At 40.8% G+C, this 22,675-nt stretch overlaps 1 protein-coding gene across 1 annotated transcript; it reads left to right on the plus strand.

The window, feature by feature from the left end:
• The first annotated feature begins 684 nt into the window (after positions 1–684).
• On the plus strand, positions 685–19,382 carry CENPI (centromere protein I). The gene is made up of 21 exons (XM_026066183.1): positions 685–734; positions 2,301–2,627; positions 2,933–3,070; positions 4,466–4,584; positions 4,959–5,066; positions 6,397–6,445; positions 6,761–6,807; positions 7,565–7,654; positions 8,909–9,037; positions 9,304–9,468; positions 9,745–9,865; positions 10,071–10,162; positions 10,509–10,626; positions 10,725–10,789; positions 11,265–11,362; positions 11,832–11,967; positions 13,916–14,040; positions 15,134–15,182; positions 15,341–15,574; positions 17,208–17,249; positions 18,083–19,382. The coding sequence occupies exons 2-21, from the start codon at positions 2,429–2,431 to the stop codon at positions 18,212–18,214; spliced, it is 2,256 nt and encodes a 751-aa protein (XP_025921968.1). The 5' UTR covers positions 685–734; positions 2,301–2,428; the 3' UTR covers positions 18,215–19,382.
• Positions 19,383–22,675: the final 3,293 nt, after the last annotated feature.

A 22,675-nucleotide genomic window follows, 5' to 3' on the forward strand; every position in this document is an offset into this window, starting at 1 on the left:
ACTTCAAGAGTGTGAAATGCCTGATCCGCAGCAGCAGCTACTGGTTATTACACAACTCCTCTTGGAGCCCAGTAACAAGAGCTCTGTATTTATCTATATTGGATTGACCTCCATCATTGCCMCCCTGCATTAGCAAGCTATTTTTGGAAGCCACCAGTCATCTCTGCTTGCTAGAGGTGATAAGGCGCCAGGAACTAATTTAGTCCTTTCGCAACACCACATTATGCTAACTTTCCCTTCTTTTTTTTTTTTTCTTTCGCTTTTCTCTCTCCCYCTTCTCTCCAAGCCCGTTTCATCCTCTCCGCTCCGTTCAAACCCCTGCCGTGCCGCKGGGCCGGCACGTCAGGAGCACCTCTCCTCTCGCAGGAGGGGGCTGGAAGCACCGCCGAGCTCGGCCATTTTCAACTTTTTACGCCCCAAAACGCGCAACGCTCCCAGCAGCGCGCGGGCAGCCTCCCCCTCCCCACACACCTCCCCTCCCCACCTCGGGGGGGGGAGCGGCGGGCGAGCGCCCCAGTGCGCACGCGCCGCCCCGGCAGAGCGCATGCGCACAGCGAGCGCTGTCGCCGGCGGGAGACAGGGGGGTGGAGGGAGCCGCTGCTTCACCCCTCCCGGCGCTTGTCGTGCTGCGCATGCGCGCGGAGGAGGGGCGATGCGCCCATGGGCGGCGCGCATGCGCGGGGCGTGGCGCGCAAGTTTGAACTGCGGGGCGGTTGAGGAGACCCGGGCAGCAGGTAACGGCGGCGGCGGGGGGGCCTGTAACCATAGCAACGGCCCGGTGCGGGGCGCAGGGGCCGGGGAGTCACTCGCGAAGGGGGCAACGTCTCCCCCGCGGCCTCAGCCGCCGCTGCGGGGCCTTGGGGCCGGGGGGGCCGGGCCCGGGGCCCGCCGTCCCCGCTTCCCCTCAGAGGATAGGAGCGCAGAGCGTTTGGGGTTTTCTGCGCTGGCACCGACGTGTTTCAGTCCACGTCGTGTCGCCGTGGCCGCAGTAACGGACTGTCCGAGCCGTCGTTGTTTTGAAGCCTCTCAGTTACCGCTTCTCAGTCGCCACCACGCAAAGCAGCTCGGTGCGAGTCCTCCTGTTGCGGTATTGCTGTTCAGGGCTGAGCCAGCGCCTTCCTCTTAACAGGTTTTGCTTGTAAACGCGAATGCCTTGGGTATGTCCAACCGGCTGTCCCGGGGCTTCGGGGGAGATCTCGGCAGAGCTGGTCAGAGATTTTTGGTCCGGATATGCTGGATAGGGAGGTCCGTGAGTAATAAAGCCGTAGGAAAATAGGGGTGATTCTGACATCTTGAGCTAGTGAGAGCTGAGAAGGGAGTATGAGCTCAAATTCATCGCCTTTCCTTATGGAAAAGATAGCTTCCAGCAATGCAGGGACGTGCGTGCATACTCTACAAAATCCAGGAACTTGTAGCAAAATTTCATGTCCTGTGGGGGAAGGTTGGCATCTGTAGCGTATTGGGCAGAAGATGCTGTTTTTTTGTGATTGCACTTCAGCCAGAGCTAGGCAGGTTTGCTGTACTGATAGCTTTTGTGATTCACCTGGAAGTCTACCAAAACTTCAACTTTTCTTTGAATTCCTAGCTGCTGGGTTGAAAGATTGTTTGAGAATGCTAACTTCTTTTTAGGGAGGTCATTCTGAAGAAAAAGCTTGAAAAAGTGAAGCAATACAGTGCTTCCTAAAAGTATTGAAAGTAAAAGATTTTGTTTAAAAAGATTTTTTGCTTGGCAATACTGTAAATGGGCCAGTTTATGTACATCAGAACTGTTATGTCAAGTTCTGTGTAAAACTGTTCAGGTGATACGTATACAAAAAGTTATTTCCTTGTCAAGGCTGAAAACATGCTTCTATTTAAAATTCCATAAAATAGGAAGAAAAGTGGTGTTATGATCCTCTAAAATCTGTGCACTGCCTTTTGGGATATCGCAACCTGTTGACTGATTACATTGGTATAAACAGTGCAAGGAAATAAACTAAGAAAAAAAATTGCTGATTGTGTTTTGCTAACTTTCTGGTTATCTTAATTTTGGATTAAAATACTATATAAAATTTTATATCAGAAAATTTTCAAGTTGAAAGGAGTCTGTTTGGATTAATCTTTACTTGTGATTTCTTTTCTCCCCTCTAATGCAAGAAAGAATTGAGATTTGATACAACATGTTGTTTGTGCATCTTCTGAGTATGTTGTCTGATCTTTTGGGGTCAGGCTGCGTTAAATTGTTCCTCATGAAGTTACTCTATTACCTTATGGAGGATCCATCTGGGATCTGTTTTTCAGGAAAAAAAATTTTCTTGCAGGCAACTGGCTCTCTGATGTTCTCCAGCTGCTGGGGGTTCATCTATTTTCTTCCCCCTTTGTGATGAAGGATTGGAAACCATATGACAAATGAGTGAAATTCTCTGGTCTCAGCTGGGAATCTGAAAAGATGCAACGAAGGCAGAGTTCTAAGAATTCAAAGCAGCCTCTGCAAGTTCGCCACAGTAATCAAACTGATCTCTCCGCATGGCGAAAAGGAGGGAGAACTGACCCTGAAAAAAGTCTTCAGAATCGTCAATCTCGTAACAGTCAGGTGAATGAAAGCAAGCAAGACTCCCTTGAGCAAGCTGTGAGCTACTTTGAGAAAGGTAAGAGAGCACTTTTAAGATTAGATATCTAGGACTGAAAAGAGCATCACTGATTTCTTAAAGCACAAACAAACAAAACTCCCCTCAACTATATTCGCCTGTCATATTTCATCTCCCAGTTTCTAAGATTTGTAAACATCCTTTAATGTCTCAGAATGTTTTCCCCTTTCTGTTACTATGTAAAGGACTCAACAAAGAGAAATATGTATAGGGACCTTCAGGGAAGTTTCAGGTAGTTCAGTTACCATTCAGCAGTTCAGAAATTGTTTTATTCTTGTGGGGTTTTTTTTATTTTTTTTTTTTAGTTCAAGATCGGGTTTCACTGAAAAAGAACGAAGTTCTGCAGAAACACTTGGCTACAGTGGAAAGCATTGCCCTGCAAAAAGGATTACCCCCTGAAGCGTTTGATGTATTGCTGAATGTGGCACTCAGTGGCAAACTTGGTAAAATGTTTATATACTGCTTGCATGCCCTCTGGGAACATGTATCCCTTCCCTCTAATCAGACCTGCTTTGAGAAAATGTGCTCATGGTGACTGTGTTGTAAGGCACTTCAATGTAAAATTAGTATTTCTAGCATTCTGCAATGTAAATTCTGAGTCCATGCCAAAAATAACCTTAGCTCTTGGYACAGGTGAATGACACCCAGATTAATATTAGGTTATGGTTTGTTATACATATTTTTTAAGAAGCTTGTTATTTCCTTTGTTCTTAATTGCAGGTCTCTTAAAGGCTCAGAGTCAGTTCTTAGCAGCCATTGTATTTTTTCCTTGTCGTAACTGTTTGCGTAGGTTTCTTCTTCCCAGAAGCTAAATAACTGAACAAACTGGCATGGTTGTATAAATGAAAGTGCTAAAATTAAACAGTAAGTCATACTGACAGTCAGTTCAGCAGTGTCAGTGCAGACTCGATGCTGCTTTTTTAGAAATGATGGCCACCATTTATATGTCTAAATTAATGAACTATTCAATTAAAAAAAAAAAAAACAACTTTTCCTTCCCTCCAATCAAAGAGGAGCACGCAGGATTCTTTCCCCATTATGTAATTAGTTTATTACTTTTCTTGAGTTAAAATTATTGCTCATCTCCGAAACACTAAATTGCTGATGTTAAACTGACAATCATATACTCTTTTAACATCTAAAGATAATGGAGGGGGGCGTTAATCCATACCATGCTAGCTTAGAAATCAGAATAAAACTTTTTATAAAACATACTGTGCTCTTCTCTCTTATGCTTTCTGACTCTTTATTTCAGCCTTGGCTTGAATAACACCTAGTTGCTTTATGTTTATACTCCTCAGACATTTTATTAGACTAGATTTAAACTCTTTGAGGCTTAAAAAGTCATGTAAATTCTACAAAATGTAAATTTAGATCATCCGATTTCTCCATTACCTTCCACAGTATTTTCAGCTGTGCTTTTGGTACTTCATCTRTTATGTTGAATTAGAAGCCAAATTATCTTACATTTACCAGCAACTTGGGCAGTATAGTGAAATATACTACTGTAGGTGTTCTGTCCTATTTTTCTTAAGTTTTACTGAAGAACTGCTCACTTAATATTACCACAAATTTGTGTTACTTTTGGGTGACTTGCTAGGAGTCTAAAGACTGATAATCTAGTTTTCTAGTATTGAAATAATTTTCTTTGCTCAACCTGGAAAGAAAAATTTCCCATGATTTTTGAGGGAGAGATGAGTCCCTGGTGGATTCTTATGCATCGTTACTGTAAGCATTAAAGCTCTGAATAATCTCATCCAGCAAGGACTTTGACTTAACCTGCAAAAGCACATCAAAGAACATGAGCAGCGTCCCATTTAAAATTGTTTGTTTTCCAGCTGATGCAGTAAATACTCGGTTACTGAAGAGCCTAATTCCAGCCTCAGTAATACCAGAAACTTCTGTGGTTTCATCTGTATCTTGGCTCTGTGTCAGCAAATGCTCAGGCAGCATCCAGGTAACTTCATAAATGTTTGCAGTAGTAGTTGCTTCTGCAGTGGGGTGGTGTGGACAGATTATTTTTAGGAAGCAGAAATGCTAAGGCTTTCATGTAAAAAGTTCTTATAGACATTGCAGTCATGTAGAAAGACTGACAGGGACGCTGTTACTGGAACAGCAGTGCAAACTGAGCCACACTTAGAGTTCTGAGTGGAAGTAGTTGGTGTTCTTGGCAGGCTTTCTTCCATAGCAGAATTACTACAGACTGCACATCTGCAGCTGTCTTGTCCTTGAGAATGGTGTGTTAACTTTAACGATGATCTTCCTTATATGGGCTGGTGTGTCTTGCTCCTGTCCCTCACTTACTGTGGGATGGCTCTTTTTCTTCTGCAGCTGCTTTTTGTAAGATGGCTGATCACAGTGTTTGACTTCATTGATCACAAGGAACAACTTCATGCCCTCTATGGTTTCTTCTTTTCCTTCCTGCAAGACGAGAAGATGGTAAGGAGTGCTGAAGAATATATGGATTGACAAAATAAGCCTAAATGCTAATTGGTAGTGTGCATATTAAGGCTAGAACTAGGCAGGGGTAGCAGTGGGTTAGAGATCATTTTTATAAGGCTAGAATTTATTTTCCCTTTTGCTTTCAGGTTTCTGAGATTGCTGGGTAACTTAGATTCGGAAGCAGGGAAGTAGCATAGGATTGTTTTAGTTTGAATACTATAGTCAGGATGTTTAAATATATTTCCAAGAACTGATATTCTGTAACAAGAACAGAGTGACAGTATATTCTGTCTGAATTCCCAAGGGTCACTGTGACACTGCAGGCTCTGGAATTGCCTTTGATGTCAGACATCAGCAGGTGAAGTCTTCTGCTCCTGGGAAGGAATTGACTTGCATACGTTGGGCAGAAAGAAAAAAAGCCTTTTGAAGCAATGTTTATTTAACGATGAGAAACTAAATGCTGTTTTATTTAATTGATTTAAATGTAGTTTAAATGGGAACAAGCAGTCAGGAGATTTCTGCTATATGGCGACTGTGTAAAAATCCAGATGCTGTAAAATTGAAGTGTTTAGGTTCAGTTCAGATTCAGATGATCTTGGTAGTTGTTTTAGACAGATAGGAAATTGTTAATATCTTTCAATTTAGGTTTTTCATGTGGTTAAGACTTTTCAAGTTCCTCAAAGTACTGGATTATATTTCCTGTAATGTTTCTAATGGGTACAGGTTAATTTTGGTAATAATCTTTTTGGAAAACTAGATTCTTAGAATTTAAATTCTAATTATTTAAGATATCATTTTCAGACATAATGGGCCAATTGGAAAGTTGAGCAGAACTGGTGTGAAACTAATTTAAGACCCTTACAGCCTAAACTGAAGTTACAAGCTCTAATAAATTATTTTGATTCAAGGATGCCTTTGTCCTTTTACTGCTTATTCCTGAAATATCTATCCCTTGTTCCAAAAAAACAAGCCCCAGCCTCATTGTATAGCTTTATTACTATAGGGACCGCTCAAAATGAAGGTAATGGTTCTAAATAAAATTGACATGTGCCATCCATTTTAATACCACTTTGCAATGTGTGATCTGGCATCCAGATGACATGAGATCTTGTAAAAACGTGCTGCTTCCGAAGGGTTGTAAGCTATGCCCTGCCCCGGCGGGGAGGCAGGGAGAACTTGAGGCAGCCAACTGAATGCAACGGTATCAGCTTGTGAAGCCTGCATGGGGCGAGTGTCACTTTGAGTGTACGAGTGTGGCGTATCGCTTTAGCTATGAGGGTAGCAGTCTTCATCAGCGGGATAGTTAATTGCTGCCTTTTCTTTGCAGTGCCCCTATGTCTGTCACCTGCTCTACCTGCTGACCAGGAAAGAAAGTGGTGAGTGTACCCAGCTGTATGAGGTGGAAGGCCATTTTATTTGCTGTTTTGTTTGCTTGCCCTGACTTTTCTTCCAACGGAGCTAATACAATGGCTAGGCAATTTGTTGCTTTTAAGGCAAGGAAGCATGCCTGGTAGTTCAGTCTGATTTGTGTAATAGTTTCTGAATCAGAAACCCATCTATTTGTCCAGAAATAAGACTGGCTGATTCTGCTTGCTTTGCCATGACTTCCTATAATAAAAGAGAGATCTCATTTTTTACCTACATGTCTGGTATAGTGTTTTTATCCATAATGCTCTTAACTGTTTTTCCAGTCAAGCCTTTTCGTATTAGGAGACTGCTAGACCTCCAAGCAAAAATGGTGAGTTTATTTCAAATCCTGTAGAGTTTGAACTGTAGTTAAGCTTGCAGTTTTTAATACAAATGTCCTTATAGGACGTCTCAGGATGGTGTTAGACTTGGAAGTGCAGGTTCTAATCTTTGTAGCATCAAAAGTTTGTCTGTCTGCATGTGCATCCTTAATTCTCCTATGTTCCTTATGAGCACATGCAATGACCTGTACTAAGCTATACGTTTTATGGCTAGATATGGTAGGATATGTAAACTTAAAAGCAGTTTCTTTTCACTTATTTCCTTCTTTAATTTTCTATTCCCCTTCCTTTTTCAAGCAGTATCAAACCTGTGGCTGAGAAATAAAAGATCATATAGGATCTTACTCCCTTTTCTGTAAGAAAAACATAAAATCACTGTAATACTAAATAATGCTACGTTGATAGAGAAGTATAGGTAATATTATATAGCTAGCTTTGAGTAATGCTTTTCTGGAGCGTTTAGGCAGTACAGATAGAACTGTATTTCTCATAGTTCTGACTGTTTAATTCCTTTCATATTAGAGTTATGATGACAGAAAGTTCCTTTTCCAATCTCCTTCCTATGGTATTTCATTAACAAAGTTTCTGTTCATTTCATTTTCAGTTGTTCATCTCTGCTTACTTTGTGACAAGTAGCTTTAGAAAGCTTTTAGTAATCCTAGGGATTTTTTGCTTCTTGAATACAATATTGAGTTGCTATATTAAAAACATACCGCACACTTTTACTCTTGTTCTGTTACTTGACAGGGAATGCAGCCTCATCTGCAGGCTCTGCTATCGCTTTACAAGCTCTTCTGTCCTGAGCTGGTCTCCATAACCCTTCCTGGGAAGATGAAGGTAAGGAATGAGATTTACTGTATTTGGAACAATGACATTATTTGTGCTGAGCTTTCTATTTAAGCTATAGCATGATTCAGTGGTGAAGATTAACTCTATTTCCTCTTTCCACTGAGTGAAATCAGTTTTAGGTGAGGATTCTTTGCCTTGCATTTTTGTTTTCGCCTCAATACACTGAGATGATTTGGAATAGAATGGCGTATATCTTTATCCTTATTAGGATTACTTTTATCCTCCTTTTGGTATGCTTGCTGGTTTAGACTTGTCTCATATAATGTTAATGTTCCGCAGGAAAAGAATGGTTTTATTTGTGCAAGGCCTTGTCTAAACTGCTGACTTTCTCCAGTACAAATGACAACAGAAGTCAGTAAGCAGTAGCTTCCCACTTGAGAAGTCCTCTTCATAGGAAAGAGAACAGTAGGAAAAACGTGGTCAGTGGATTTGTCAGGGTCTGTGGCTTAATTGCGCCTTAATTTTTACAGAGGCTAATACGTATGTGTGTGCTTAGTCATTCGGTCCAAGCAGAATATATGTAGTAGAAACTGAATACGTAACAAAGAAAATAGCAGTAGATAAGACCTAAATTCTGCAACAAAGTTTCTTAGTTTCTGAAACAATTCAGTGGGACAGATTTAAGTTTGTTATAAAAAGCAGAGATCTTTTACTGAATCTATATGTAGGCAAGTTGTGGTGCTTCCATAAAAGAAAATGTATTTCAGTCTGTTTGTGTTATAACTCTATGAATTTATAGTTTGCATCATGCTGTACATTCATCTGTTGGAGAATTTACATTTTTTGCCATGCACAGAAGTGAAGCAGAACTAACAACTAAAAACCAAATTCATTTTCAACTATTTCAATTAACACACACTATTAAAAGTTTCCATACCTGAGCCCAAACCAACCTTGGTCAGGTTTTATTTTAATGCATACTTGAGATTTATTCTATGAATGGAAAAATAATCTTAAAGAGGATTATAAATCAGAAGTGTTGGAGACCTCTGACTTCTGAAAAAGGGGAGATCGTTTCAACAACCACATTTTTATATTTCTTCTGATCAATATTTAAAAGGTAATAAAACTGAGAAATGAATATAGTTTTGTGCTGTCGAAACCTACCCTCTTGGTCTGTCAAGCACAGACAGTTGAGTGTATATACATCTCTGCAGTGACATATCAGAATAGAAACTGATCTTTCTGTCACTTTTTTTTTTAGTTCAGCCTCCTACATAGATATCTGATTTATGTTTTCAGACTTACTTCAAGAATTCAGAGGGCCCATGGAAAGCGGCAATCAACACTATAAGGCGAAGAAACCAGGAAAATTCTCCAGTCTCCCAGCCACTGTTTCTAGGCACAGCTCAACATCAGTCACGGAAGAGAGTAGGTTATGGGAATCTAGGAGGTGCCAAGCAGCTCTTTTCAGGCTGAATTCTGTCCAATAATGCAAGTCAGGCTTTATTTCAGCACAGGGAAAGGTGGGATAGCTATATGGAAATGTAGCATTCCTGTTATAATGATAGCTTAGATGCCTTTTTGGCAAAACGGTAAGGGTGTTTGTGGGAACACTGGTCACAAGTGCATGCAATGTGTACTTGATTGCATTGGAAACTGAGTCATTGCTGTTCGTTTGTGTTTTTTCTTTACAGAAATGGAATACCCAGTTGGTTATACCTGCAAGCAGTGCCAACACAAATAGTTTAGCAGGGGACAAGGAAAAGAACCATGTTGATTTATACAGTACCAGTGAATCTTTTCCAGTGGAGCAGCTGCAGACCTTTTCCCAGCTCCTACAAAATATCCATCATCTAGAGGTGAGTGTCAGAAAGGTCTCAGCAAGCTGACTGAATGTTGGAGAGAGATCAGTGGACATCTCTGTGCCCTCTTTATATGCAAGTAGTGCATGTGTTACCTAGTTCTGACAGAGCAGCTAGTCCGGTGATGAAGGAGTGCTGGAGATGGTCTTGTTGCTGGTTAGAGACCCTGTGTGTCCACTGGCAAAGCGACTGGACAGCTGTGAGAGCATGAGCTTTACTAGCAATTTGCAGAAGGAAACACTGAATAACTAGTGGTCTTGATTTCTCTTGCAGTTTCCTTCCCAGATGGGTTCAGTGCTAACGAACCCCTTGTTGCTTCACTACATGAATTGCATCAAAGATGAATCTATTTACCTGAGACTGTACTATTGGATGGGCCAGACTCTTCAGGAAGGTAGAAACTTTGCATTACCTTGCATGTAGTGAATTAAAGGATGTCTGACACTTTTCATCTTGCAATAATGGTGCTTAACTATGCAGATTTACAGGGATATTTATATAGCAGTAAAACAAATCCTGAAGAGTGATTTGGATTTTGCTTCTGATTGTACTTATTCTTGCTGTACTCATGCTCAGATACAGTATTCTTTCCTGTTTAGAATGCTCTTGGTGTGTGGTTGATAGTAACCAATATGAAGAAGAATTCAAAGACTTCCTGGAAACCATCTACAAGACAGAGTGTTTCTTGCAGGTAAGTGCCTATTTTGTGGAAGCCAAGGGTTTCATGAAGTCTTCCCTTGAAGTGTGTTTGGGACTTATCTGTTTCCTGTAGCATCTCTGAGAGATGACAGTGTCTCAAGTCACCAAAAAAGTAATAAAAAATATGTATTCCTGTAGTGAGTCCACATTCTTGAGATAGGCCTGGTTACTGCAGGAATGATGATTTGAGAAAATGCACTTCATTAGCTAGTGTCTGGATGAATTGCGTGGCAGGAAGGAGATGTAAGCCTCTTCCTCCTCCAGGGTGAACTGTGTCAGTGAATATGGCAAGGTTCAGGCATATGAGATGAATTCTCGAATATTCCTCCTCTCTGTAGGAGGGATTTTCTTCCTGTGAAGAGTTCCTGTATAAGAGCCTTCCTCTCTGGGATGGCTTCTGCTGCCGATCACAAATCCTCAGACTCGTGACTTGGATCCCCCTCAGCAGCTTCTCTGGTACGTGATACAGATGCTTTGGATGAGGCTGGACAGTGTCTGGTCTTGGGGGTTAGAATCTGTGCACAGATTTCATACTTATCTCTCATTTATTTCAGAAATGAAGTCACATCTCTATGATCCTCTGGCACAGCTCTTTTTCACATCGTCCCTTTATTTTAAGGTAATTTAAGTAAGCACACTGGCTATTTACTTCTAGGTGGTATAGCTATCTCCACTTGTATAAGGTGTAACAGTACAAGGGATTGTACAGTGGACTTTTTTTGAGGAAGTCTGTGCCTAAGTAAGGGTTAAATATATACTTGGGATGTAACAGCTTTGGGAATATGAGTGCCTTTAAGATATTTTCTTTTTTGACTGGAATTAAACTAGGGCATTGGAAATAAAAATAACTCTCTGATAGTATGCAAGACAAAAGTTGCTTTGTTTTATTATAATTTGAACTTAGTATTTGAAACTCATGTTCTCCAGGAAAATTTAAGTAACACATACATTCAGTTCAAGGGGGCATTGCAATTAGCTCACTTCTCTTTGTGGCCCTGAGAAGCTATGTGTAACTTTCCTGAGGGCATGTTTCTGTTTAGTGTTATTCACTTATGTAAATTGTCATCAACATGTTTTCTTTTTGCCTCTTGCAGTGCAGTGTTCTTGAGAGCCTGAAAGAGCTGTTGCAGAACTGGTTAAATTGGCATGTGATTCAGCTGGATTCAGAGTCTGATTCTCAAGGCTATTCTTTGTAAGCTTATCTGAAATAAATGCAATCCTGTGTTTTGTGCGTTGTTCACAAATGTATTTTTATACATACATACATATGTCATATGTATGTATGTATGGGTACATATTCTAGCTCTATTATCCAGTATAAAGACTGGCTAGAAGGTCTGTAATGCTGTAATACTTCTGCTTTGTTGTAAGCTACCTTGTCAATCCTGTTCTTTACTCTTTCTTTAAAAGTATTCTTCAATTGGAACTGAAAACCGAAATGTCCAGAAGTCAGGATCCCCGTAACATTGACAGCTGGGCCACATTTAAAATAATGTGGATAACAATATGTCACTGGATATATTTGAGAAAAAAATGTTGCTGAATGGTGTGGGGGGCGGTGGGACAGAAGGATGACCTTCAGTTTCCTTTTTACTGCTTCTATTTTGTACTGTTTGTGGAGAGGTACATGTACTAACGTGCATGTCCTGCTACTGCCACAGGAATACCACTCTTTCCGGATTAGTGAACGTGGTGGCTGAACTGATCCACTTTGTTGGATGGATCTCTACTGTTGCACTGCGCTTGGAAAGCAATGCTACTTTCTTGCTGTACTTCATTCTGGATTTCTATGAGACCGTATGTATCCCATTTATTTTGGCATTCAAAATTCCATTTCCCTGAGGGCTGTTTCCATTTTTTTTAAGCTAGAGCATGAAACTGTGTTCCTGAGTTTATAGAATTTCAATTCTGATTAAATGCCAGAACTTTCCAAATACCTGGTAGATCTGCAGGGGATCGCTGCTGCTGCTGCATCAATAGGTAGAACTAAATATTGCTGCCAGAGAGTGGTTGCGCTTAAGTCAGAGGTGTATTGCAGAAGAGGAAGTAAAAACCTGGCGTAATGTGAACAGCTGAAGTCTTTTTTTAATGCTAATTTATAGAAGAGAACAATGTTCATTTCAATTTCCAACCACATATCTTGATTTGCTCCTTAAATGTTCCCTTAAAAAATGAAGTGTCTTCTCCAGTTTATTCTGTAGACAAACTAAGCAGCTTCATAGGGGCTTAAGCCTGCTCTCTAGCTTCCCCAGTTCCTCTGTGGGTGCGTGCTTACTGCCACGTGAACTCCAGCCATGCTGTTCTTGCTTACAGTTTGGATAAAATTGCAGAGTTAACAAAACAATAAAAGTTTATCAGGTGCTGACATCTGCTTGTAGCTAAAACATCTGTAACAAAATYGCACATAACAAGTGGTCACAGCATTTGCAGAAGATAGTGTGTTTAAAATAAATGCTCGTTTTGTGGGAATATACAGAGAATCAAGCAGGCTTCAGTATATGATTATTGGTGCTCTAGCAGACAACTAAGTTCACGTGGGTTGGTTTTAATGTTTTTAAAGGAAGTGAACTTAGCCACTAAGATATATTACTTAGCCATTAAGATTTGAATTTGTCCTTGCTTCTTTGCTTACATATTCAGAATTTTTAATTCTCTAGAGATTTCTAAACTCATGCAGTTGAGACATTACCTAAAGAGTCTAGTTTTCTGAAAGTATCAGTAACTCAATTACATAAAAATATCTGCCTATACCTTAGCTAGTGTAAGTGTACTGAGGGCAAGAGGAAAGGTGTAGGTCTCACAAGCTATGTTTTTGGTGAAAAATCTGTTATGAGCTGGGGCAGAGAGGGGGAGTCCTAAAACAATTGTGGTGCCCAACTTAACATACTATAAAAAGTATCCAACTTCTAGATGATGGGCTGTCACAGCTTAATTGTCTGATCTGAGCTGCAGTAACTAGGTAATCATATTCTTAGCCCACCACGTTTCTAAGTAAGATGCATTAGTTTAAAATACCTTTCAGAAGAGAAGTGGAGTAGTCTGGACTTGGGAACAGTTACTGTAGCTAAATTGGTGGATAATAATGTGTTAAGTCTCAGCAATATTGCTTSAATTCTTTATCCATACTTCAAGACTGTCGTTATAGCTGAAGATCTTGTTGAACCTGCACAAATTATAAAATGCCTTTGTTCCTTGTAACTCAGCCTTAAATTCTAAACATGAGTCTAATCAAAAACCTCTGTTCTATGGCCATATCATCTTTTCTTAGAGTAAGGCTTTATTGTGTGGTCATGCAATTCCAGCAAGGTCAAACAGAAGAATTTACTTTCCCATAGGGAAGAGTTATATGGTCTGTTTGACTTGCTGGTATCGACAAACTTAGGCTAGGAGACAGCTCTGGTCAAGTGGAATCCAAGCCTCATGTATAAAAATGATATAAAATATCAGGGAAAAAAAAAGTGGCTGCTGCTTTTTTACAGGGATCTGGGTAGATTTAACCCAGCAAATAACCATGTCTGAACATAAGGTGTACTTAAATGGTTAAAGCAGACACTGAGACATGTACCGCTGAATTTGTCTCCTTTTGAGAAGGAAACAAATGGAATTGCTTCACCCTGGCCGTCCCTCCAAGGTGAAGTTGATGGAGCTGGCAGAAAAGTGGTGTCGTGCTCTCTTTTGTTTGGTAGAGGTTTGGGGGTTTGTTAATGRCGGTAACAATCTGCCTAGATTTGCTTCATTCCTGCAGGTGTGTGACATCTATCTGAGGTACAATCTGCCTTTGCTGATAATGCCTCCTGCTGGGGTTTTCTACCCAGCACTGCTCAGCATGGATTCTGTCAGCTTGAATCAGCTCTGCTACATTATGTACAGGTACTACAAAGGATGTGGGCTGGAGGGACTCCTCTTTTGATCTTTTGGAAATAACATTACTTTGGTGTAAAATCAGAATCCTAAATCTGCTTTTTCTCACTATGCAAGGCAAAGGTGAAATGTTCCGGCTGTACCCAGCTCTCATGATAGTCTTTTACAGCTGTAGTTCCTACTCTTTTTTTTCAATCTGGATATAGGAGGATTCTGACCTCTCTCCTTGTATTATATCCATATCTTTGACATGTGAAGGAAGAAGTTTCCATATTGTTTTAAGAGAACTTAAGTCAGACAGCAACAAAGAGCTGGAGTCGTTAGTAGCTAACCATAAAACTTCTCACTCCTGTGCTCTGATCACTAGACTTAGGCTTTTCTTCTGAATTCTGTAATGTGCTAAGCACTTCTGCCAYCTCCAAGCCCTGTGGGAATTTGGGGCTGTCTCGTGCTGCCTGCAGGTCTGAAGATGGCACTGTTCAGCTCTCTGCAGGGTCCATGAAGAGGGCTGCTGTTGTTGGCCTAGTTAGTTCCAGTGGTTGCATCTAAGAGTAGCCAATTGCTGACAGCTGGTGTAGGGCTCTCCATGTGCCTTTTCCTCTAAGGAGACTGCAGGGTAATTAACATGACAGGATGGTCTCTGGGAAATAAGAGCTAGCGCTTATTATATAGAACAACTGTCAAGTTGCATTACTTCCAGTGGCTTCCATTCCTCTACCTGGTGAATGGAAGTCTCCCCTCTTAAAGACACACTGCGTGTTTCTGCTGCTTTCAAGGCTCTATGTCACTTCTTGCATATAGCCTTTATGAAGGTGACTTTGTCCCATGCAAACCAGTCACATATTGCTCATCCAAGAGATGACTCTCTCTGATCAGGTGTCTTCCTACTCCCGCAGGAGAGACTGGGTCTATGCCAAGTGATAAAGCACCTTTCTCCTGCCTGTGTGTGTGTATATATATTTTTTACCCATAGTGGAGAATTTGGTGGCCTCTTTGGAGGAAAAAATTTCTTAATTCTCTGCGTAAGCATTCCTCCAGCTTTTTTCAACACTAATCTATATTAAAATTTACAGGCATCTAATGTTCTCTTTTGTTTTCTCAGGTACCGGACCAACTTGGTAGCTGCAAAAGAAAATGAGCTGATTAAAAAGGTATTGTGGACGAATCCGGCTATGTGCTAGAATGGACCTCAGTAAGGAGTTGGGATGAATAGAAAGGAGGTGTTCTAACAGCATTCTTTTTAAGGACTAGAGGGAATATGCAACTGCTTTGAGGATGTGGCTTACTGATTTATTTTCTCGTTCCTCAGAAAATACTGCAATTCCAGTTCAGTAGTCAGACCTACCAAGAGTACAACCAGTATATAATAGCCATGGTGGGGTGTCTGTGGACATCCAGTGCGTTCCAGAAGGATATTCACCCTCAAGGTGTTCGTCTGGATGATGAAGTGCTGAAGAAAACCAGAGTGCAGGAATTCAAAACCAGCTTTAACATTGTCTACCACCCAGCCATGATGGGTTACGCTCTCCTCTTCCTGCAGCAGGTAATGATGTGGGCCAATGCTCAGCCCTTTGGCAGCGCCAGATGTTCTGTCTTAGCAGTTTCTCTAGGGAAGTGTCTTGGTACACAGGCTGAGTAATTGGCATTTTTAGAGTCAACAGAGCTTTCAAAAGCTGGTATGGCATTCTGTGTGAATGTCAGAGCAGTGGCATAGTTTGAATAGATTTTTGTTTGCATGGTGTGAAAGTATGAATGTAACAGTTCTAGGATGTGAATTTGTGCTTATGGTCATTTTGAGGATGGAACTAAAATAGATAAATAATGAAAAAATAGACTAATCCAGTACAAGCTTCCCGATAGTGCATCCTGCCCTACAAAATATGGAGTGCGATGTAAACTTTTAAACTCCTGAAAATCAAGAACTACGGAGTTATGGTATGTGCAAATGTCCACGGTAGAACTTTTAGCACTGCTTCCTGGCTCTTGCAGTAGCTTCTGAGAATGGCTCAGTAAAAAGATATAAAAGTACCTATTTCAAGTATATAAGCAAAGTAAGATAATGTGGTGCTGCTTTGTATTGCCTGATGTATTTGAGTTCTGCTACTAATCTGGAATTCCAAGTGCCACCGTGCATTCAGTGCAGCTACTGAATAGTGAAGGGAGCAGCTTGCCACAGCTGTTACTGTGCTGAGAGGTGCGTGCTKCTCTCAAAATCAGGTTTTATAGTATGTCCAAGGGGTGTACAAACTATCTTTTTGTTGTGAGGAACACTGGCAGACTTAAGGCATGTGTTGGTGTGRGCTCCTGGGCTCACTGGGACGAATTGAGGAAACCTGAGGTCAAAAAGTTGAAGCAGATGTAATCCTGTTTAGGAATATGTCACAAATTTGAGTTGGTTTGTATGCTCAGTGCTGTGAATCCAGGTAATTCGTCTGTTACTGCTGACCTAAACCCAAGCTTTGTCTTAGCAAGAAGAAGCTGTTTTATTTTTGTTAAATAGATTTTAAAAATGGTAGAATTAAATTCTTTTCYTTGCTCTTTCTGCTATTACAGCAGGATTAGCCTTTCATATTTTTTTTGTCTAGTTCCCCTTCTGTTCTGAGGCTTCCTAATTTCTCCTTGTAGCTTCTGTAAGTAGAAAACTGCTGGTGGAGAATTCTTGCGTTCTTCCTACTTTAGGATCAAGAAAGAGGTTTTGCTTAGTAGCTACCACAGACAGATCTTAAGATAGGGAAAAATATTAAGCTGCAGGRCCATCTTTTCTTAAACACTTCAGTGCTGAGCACCAGAGGGCACTGCTCTGCAGCACACTGAGAGCAGAAGCGATAAACTAAATGTCAGTAGGTTTTCTCCTCTTTATCTGTCTCACTGTTGGGAATTGTCTATCTAATGTTTTGAAGTAGTGGCTTGTACACYGTAGAGACACAGTGGTTAAAGATATCTATAAATGTTCTGAGTTGCTATCCAGAAATGCTGCAGCAGGGGGCAAGATGGTCTCCATGTTGTCTTGCTCTTGTGGACTGGTTTAAGTAAAATGCTGGAAGTCTGTTCTTAAGCATGATTAAAAATCCTTGGACTTCCTTGCACACCTGGAATTCATGATACAGAAGGGGACCAAGCAATTCTGGACATACTTTTTATCTGACTTGACACTGTTTTTATTCCCTCTCCTTAAGGCCTGGCCAGATGATAACACCTTCAACTTCAGTTTAATTAAGGTAAGGTTTCTTTTTTTGTGAAATGAAAACAGGCTATTTTCAGCAACTACTTAGTCAGAAGAGGATGAGATGATAATATTCACTGACTTCAGAAATGCTCTGTAGAAATTTTGAAAGACAAAAATTCTGGCTGTAGGCATGGGTTCCAGCCCCCAACATGGCCAAACACAAGTACATCGTCATCGGAAAATTTAAGTTATGTGTCTAGCAATCTGTGGTTAGTGATCTGAGATTTTTATATATTCTGTCCAAGAGTCAGTACAGGACAAGAAGGCTGTTTATCTTCTGTGCAGATTCTGGAAAAAGTTCTATTTTTGGTGCAACTAAAGCAGAATTTCAATTATTAATAATGAACTTAAATAATATTTAAGCATAGTTTAATGTCGCTTTGTTATAGCTTTAAACAGGGGTCCTCCACTGAGTAAGTAGGTACAGTGGCAGTTTTCCGTCCTGCGTCACAGTGTACCTCAAACCAGATCTGGAGGGATCACCGTTGGTGATGGAAGGAGGACTTCAATATCCATGTTCATTTGGTCCTTGACTTCTTCCCCATTGATTCAGTAGTCTTTGCCCTCTTAGGACTGGGATTTATATGCATCTTCAGTATTAAAAAAGATCATGACTTTTCCATGTTCAAGCCAAGAACATGTAATATATRAGTGAAAAGTTTGGGCATCGGGGAAAAGGATGTGACCTCTGTGTACCGGTGGATATTTATGGAGTAGGATGGATGTTGAACTGTGGCAGGTGATATTTGCAGACACTTTCAGATGGACTCAAAAAAGGGACAAAGCTATGTCCTGCACATCTAACTACTCTTTCTGTTTCTATAGGGAAGGAAGTGGAACTGGTATCTGCAATATCTGTATGCACAAGGCTTAAAAGGCCTGAAACTCTTTATTGAAAGCAGCATCAATCGTGTTTCTCGGGCCTCTCAAAGTAAAGAAGGGAATGTGCAAGTGTGACCCTGGGACTCACTGGAGCCTTTTGACCACCTGAAACAGGAAAGCAGAATATAATGGACTGTGTCACTAATTCCTGCTTCCTTGGAAGAAGGAAATACGTAGAGCAGTTACACTTGTTTGCATTTTGATGCTGACACTTATTTTAGAAAAGTGAAGACACAGAAGGAATGCTTAGGCTGGCTTGGTTCACTAACCCTGAACCCCTCTGTCCCTGCTGAACCTCTTTGGTCTGAAGCTACTGAGTTCACATGCTGTGTAACGTCCACATTTTTCATCATCATTTTTCTTATAATGGAATAGCTGCTTTGCTYGAGGAACAAACATTTTCCATCTCAAAAGTGCAACGAGCAGTGCTGCTTCATTTAGAAGTAATGTCTGCTATCTGACCTGCTTTGCTCCTCTCAACAGTAGGTAGTGGAACAATTTAATCAGCCTTTCAGGGATACTGGGTATATACTGGATCGGAGGACTACAAGCTTCCTGAATCCCCTGTTGCCTGATGTATATACTGGGTCAGAGCATCTGTGACAGGCTGGCCAGACTGACCCTCTTAAACACTTGTTTCAGTATGAAGCTTCCAAAAGATACTTTTTGCTAACGTTGCTTGTAATGTTCTTGTAATGCATCTGGAATAGTTGGTGCTCAGCTGATGGTTTATTGATGCTTTGAGCACCTGAACAGTGTTGCCAGCAGGTCACCATTTTCTTTTGATAAGTTCAAATGTAGTTTTCATTTTTGTGTTTTTAGCTCTGTACATGTTGTGTATTATATGTGTACATATGTATAATTTATATTCTGTAAAATGTTTCCAGTTTGCCATTTTGAAGGGATTCTACTACAAAATGTATCTTTTCCTGTGATTTCCTTTTAGCACTTAGTAGAAGTCAGGAGAAGATGAACTCAGGTCTCCGGAATTTGGATGAACTTTATTTCACTGCTGTAAAATGAGGTCATTACCACTCAGACGGGCAGAGAATACTAAATTTTGCATTGTGAATTTGTACTTTGATCAAGTAAAGGAATTATTTCAGTTCCTGACAGTGGCTCCAGAGCCACTAAGGATGTGAAAGATCTTGATCGTTTCTTCATGCTCTTAAAATCATACTGGCTCCAGATTTTGTAGATTATCACACTTTTTTCAGCTCAAACACATGATCTGATAAATATATACATGTGCATATATATATATTTATATGTATATATTTAACAATAGCTATGACTGTTAGGTACGTTATTCTTCATAGATCCTACATGGCTTTTAGGAATCATATCTGTCTTTCCAGAGAATAAGAAAATCTTTCACTGAAGACTTTGAAAATAACTTTGACGAGATAATTTTTTGTTCTTCTGAGAAGTTAACTCCTGGTGAATAGGATCTTCTTTGATTTTGATGCTGAACCTTTCCCTATCTTCCAGATTTCAGGCACTCAACCTCCCTTGAAGGTGCTTGTTCCCATTTCCTCTCTTTCTCTTGTACTCAGTGTGGTAGCCATCTTCCACTCTTCTCTGCAATTCCTACAGGGAGATTTGCTTAGAAGAAAATACTCTTCGTTCACATCTGGCTGTGTTATTCCGGCTAATGTAGAAGCTGCTTGCTAATTTCTGTTGAGAGAAACAGATTTTCAAAAATCCAGATTATACTTCCTCATGGCAGAGGCAACTTTACTGCTTACAGATTCCTCCAACTGGATATGATTCGAGGTGTGGCCCCTAACATCACCAATTATCTCTTTTAAAGGCTGGTACTGCTGTTTTGGACTAGCTCAGTGCTTGATAGTTTGGGACTACCCCAGCATCCCTTTCCCCAACACCACTGGCCAGCAATCCCTATCATAGTGTCACCTGTTAGTTGTTAGACTCCTTTTTATGTTCCTGTTTCAACTAAGGACTCAATGAGGAGAGCTAGCATTATGTAATTGCTTTTATCATTTCTCTATGAAACAGTCCTCTTTTCAGAAAGATCTGAGAAATGCTAGTGCTTGTGCTGGAAAGTTTGCGTACTACGTTCCTTAAGTACATTATCTTCAAATGTTGACCAAACTTATCTGAAGACTTGTACTTCTGTATTGCTACGCTGGGATTCTGTATAGGGGTAGGGATTGGAAGAGTTGTCAGCCCCCGGAAAATCTAAGGTAAAGACATCAACCCAAGTTTACAGCCACTGAAGCTGTCTTCATATAGTACATTCATTCAGTTGGGAAGCTCATGTAAACAGAACATCTCAAAGGAGCATTTAGCTCTAACCAGGAAGAAAGACTTCATTACCTGGGTGCTCTTTGGAATTTGTGGAAGGAGCAGACAGAGCTCTGCAACCTTCCTGTCAGACTGGCATGTCTGCCAGAGGCTTCCTTTCAGTTAGGAAAGGTCTAGGTCCTTACGAGTGTGATGTATGTGCATCTATATAGAGGCCTGTAGCAGAAAGATTATAGCAAATGCTGAACTTCATATACTTAATGGTTCCCAAGGTCTTTGAGCTCAGTTTTTCCTTGAGCTCGGTGTGTAGGTGTTTGGTTCTGAAACCACAGGATCACGTTATGGAAAAGAGTTATTGCTGTGTCACCAGTCTTCTGTTGTATCCCATGTTATGGAAGTTGTTGACCAAATCATGTACAATTTTATCATTCAAGTGCATGGGTTGGATCCTTAGAGGTACAGAACTAAGTAACAGGGCAGGTAACTTTCTTTTAATGGTAGGTTTGTTGGTAGGGATGGCTGTTTAAAATCCTTCACATGCAGTGATGATGTACCAAGTGTAAATAGGCATTTGAGATGGCTTTCAGCCTCTTTGTATACCTTGGTGGTTGTCGTCTTTCTCATCTGGACATTTTTTGCCTTTTTTTTTCCTTGTTTTCCCTTTCCCTTTTTTTCTTTAATATGTCTGCCTTTTTTTTTTTTTCTATTAACATTTCACTTGAATGGAAGAATGAGCTTTTAAGGGACAAGTGTGCTGCTGTATCTCTTCTCTTAGCTCTCTCTTTACCATCTAACCACCATGGTAAATTTTGTAGACCATTTTCTGTTACCAGCATGTGCTCAAAGATGAGGCTGACCATAGCATCTGCTCTGAGGACTGAAATGGAGACTGTCTAGCCCCATCCATTTTCTGGTAAGTGACAAAATAAATTACTGATATGCCTACAGTGCCCTTTCCTGCTCTTTGTCAGGTGTCTGCTCCATGTATTCACCATTAAAGTGCATCAGAAACAACTGTCTTGGGGTACAATTTGGTAGAAACAATGCTGCACGCAGCAGCCCAGAATGTTTAAGTTTAGGTCACGCCTGTAGCCTCTCCCTGTGATAATTATTTGTGACATATTTCACTCTTTAAACAAAAAACATTTTTAAATGTGCCTGGAAACATTTAACATTTAAACTGTTCTTGAACTTCACTCATTACTTTTTTTCTCCTCCCATAGCTCTGATAGGTTTTGTCTAGAAGGAAGGTGCTTGCTTTCTTGTCAGTTGAGGCTCCTCTTGCAAGTGTTTTTTCTTTCTAGGGGATGCTATTTCCGTGTCCCAATTTCTAGGTTCTGCTGATCTCGGGGAATGCCGTTTTGTGTCCTGCCTGTTTCCATGAGTAAATGCTGGTGACTGGCTCCAATAGCTGCATGTTCTCCCTTCCCAGGAGACTTGTGTGCTTTCAATTTAGGGGATTCACAATATCACAGGCAGGCCAGAGCAGCAGCCGTTTTAGCTCTGAACTGCATTCTGCAGCTCTTCTAGTAGTCTGTTTAGATGATTCCAGACAGTGAGGCCTTTCCCTTTAGGACAATCTCTGAGTAGGTGTTAGATAAGATTTCAAAGTACAGGCCCAGAGCCGTGTCTGGGGTAAACTGGCGTAGCTCCACTGATTTCTAAAGGAGCTGTGTTGAGTTGCACCAGCTGAACATCTGGTCCACAGTTCACAGAACCAAAGCCATTAACCCCTCCACTGCAGACACGTTAACCTGAACTTAACACATCTGAAACTGCAAACGCCTCAGGCTAGAATTAAGTTGAAATCTTTTTCTGAAGCCCTGTCTGCTTTGTGTTTCTGCTGATCATGATTTTATTTTGTGGGGAGGGAATCATTTGTGCCCCTTTGTTCATCAGGCAGTGTTGCCCTTTCAGAGACAGCTTGCTCTGAAAGAGTTAACAATTTCAACCTGTTTTCAGCTGGAATGAAGAAACTGGTTCCTCTGTGTCCCTGCTTTCTATTCTCTTGTTGGCCTACTTCCCTCTGCTTGCATTTTGCATTCCTAATGCCATGAATAAATCAGGACCCAAGGATTTAGAAGGTGGTACAGCTGTAGCCACTCAGAAAATTGAACCTCTGAGGCTTGTACTGCCGCTCTCACAACTGCCAATATGTGTGCTTCTGCACTCTTCTAATAACGTTTAACTTGAACCAAAGGAAAATTCACTTCAGTAGCCTTTATCGATAAGGTTTAAACTCTCGTACTACTGTCTCCTCCCTCGGCT

Source organism: Apteryx rowi, unplaced genomic scaffold (assembly GCF_003343035.1).
Source record: "Apteryx rowi isolate R43461 unplaced genomic scaffold, aptRow1 scaffold_24, whole genome shotgun sequence".
Classification (NCBI taxonomy): domain Eukaryota; kingdom Metazoa; phylum Chordata; class Aves; order Apterygiformes; family Apterygidae; genus Apteryx; species Apteryx rowi.

Coding starts and splice junctions, on each gene's coding strand:
- CENPI (XM_026066183.1), top strand. CDS start 2,429: ATGCAACGAAGGCAGAGTTCTAAGAATTCAAAGCAGCCTCTGCAAGTT. Junction 3,071..4,465: donor GGCACTCAGTGGCAAACTTG/GTAAAATGTTTA, acceptor TTTGTTTTCCAG/CTGATGCAGTAAATACTCGG. Junction 11,363..11,831: donor GATTCTCAAGGCTATTCTTT/GTAAGCTTATCT, acceptor CTACTGCCACAG/GAATACCACTCTTTCCGGAT.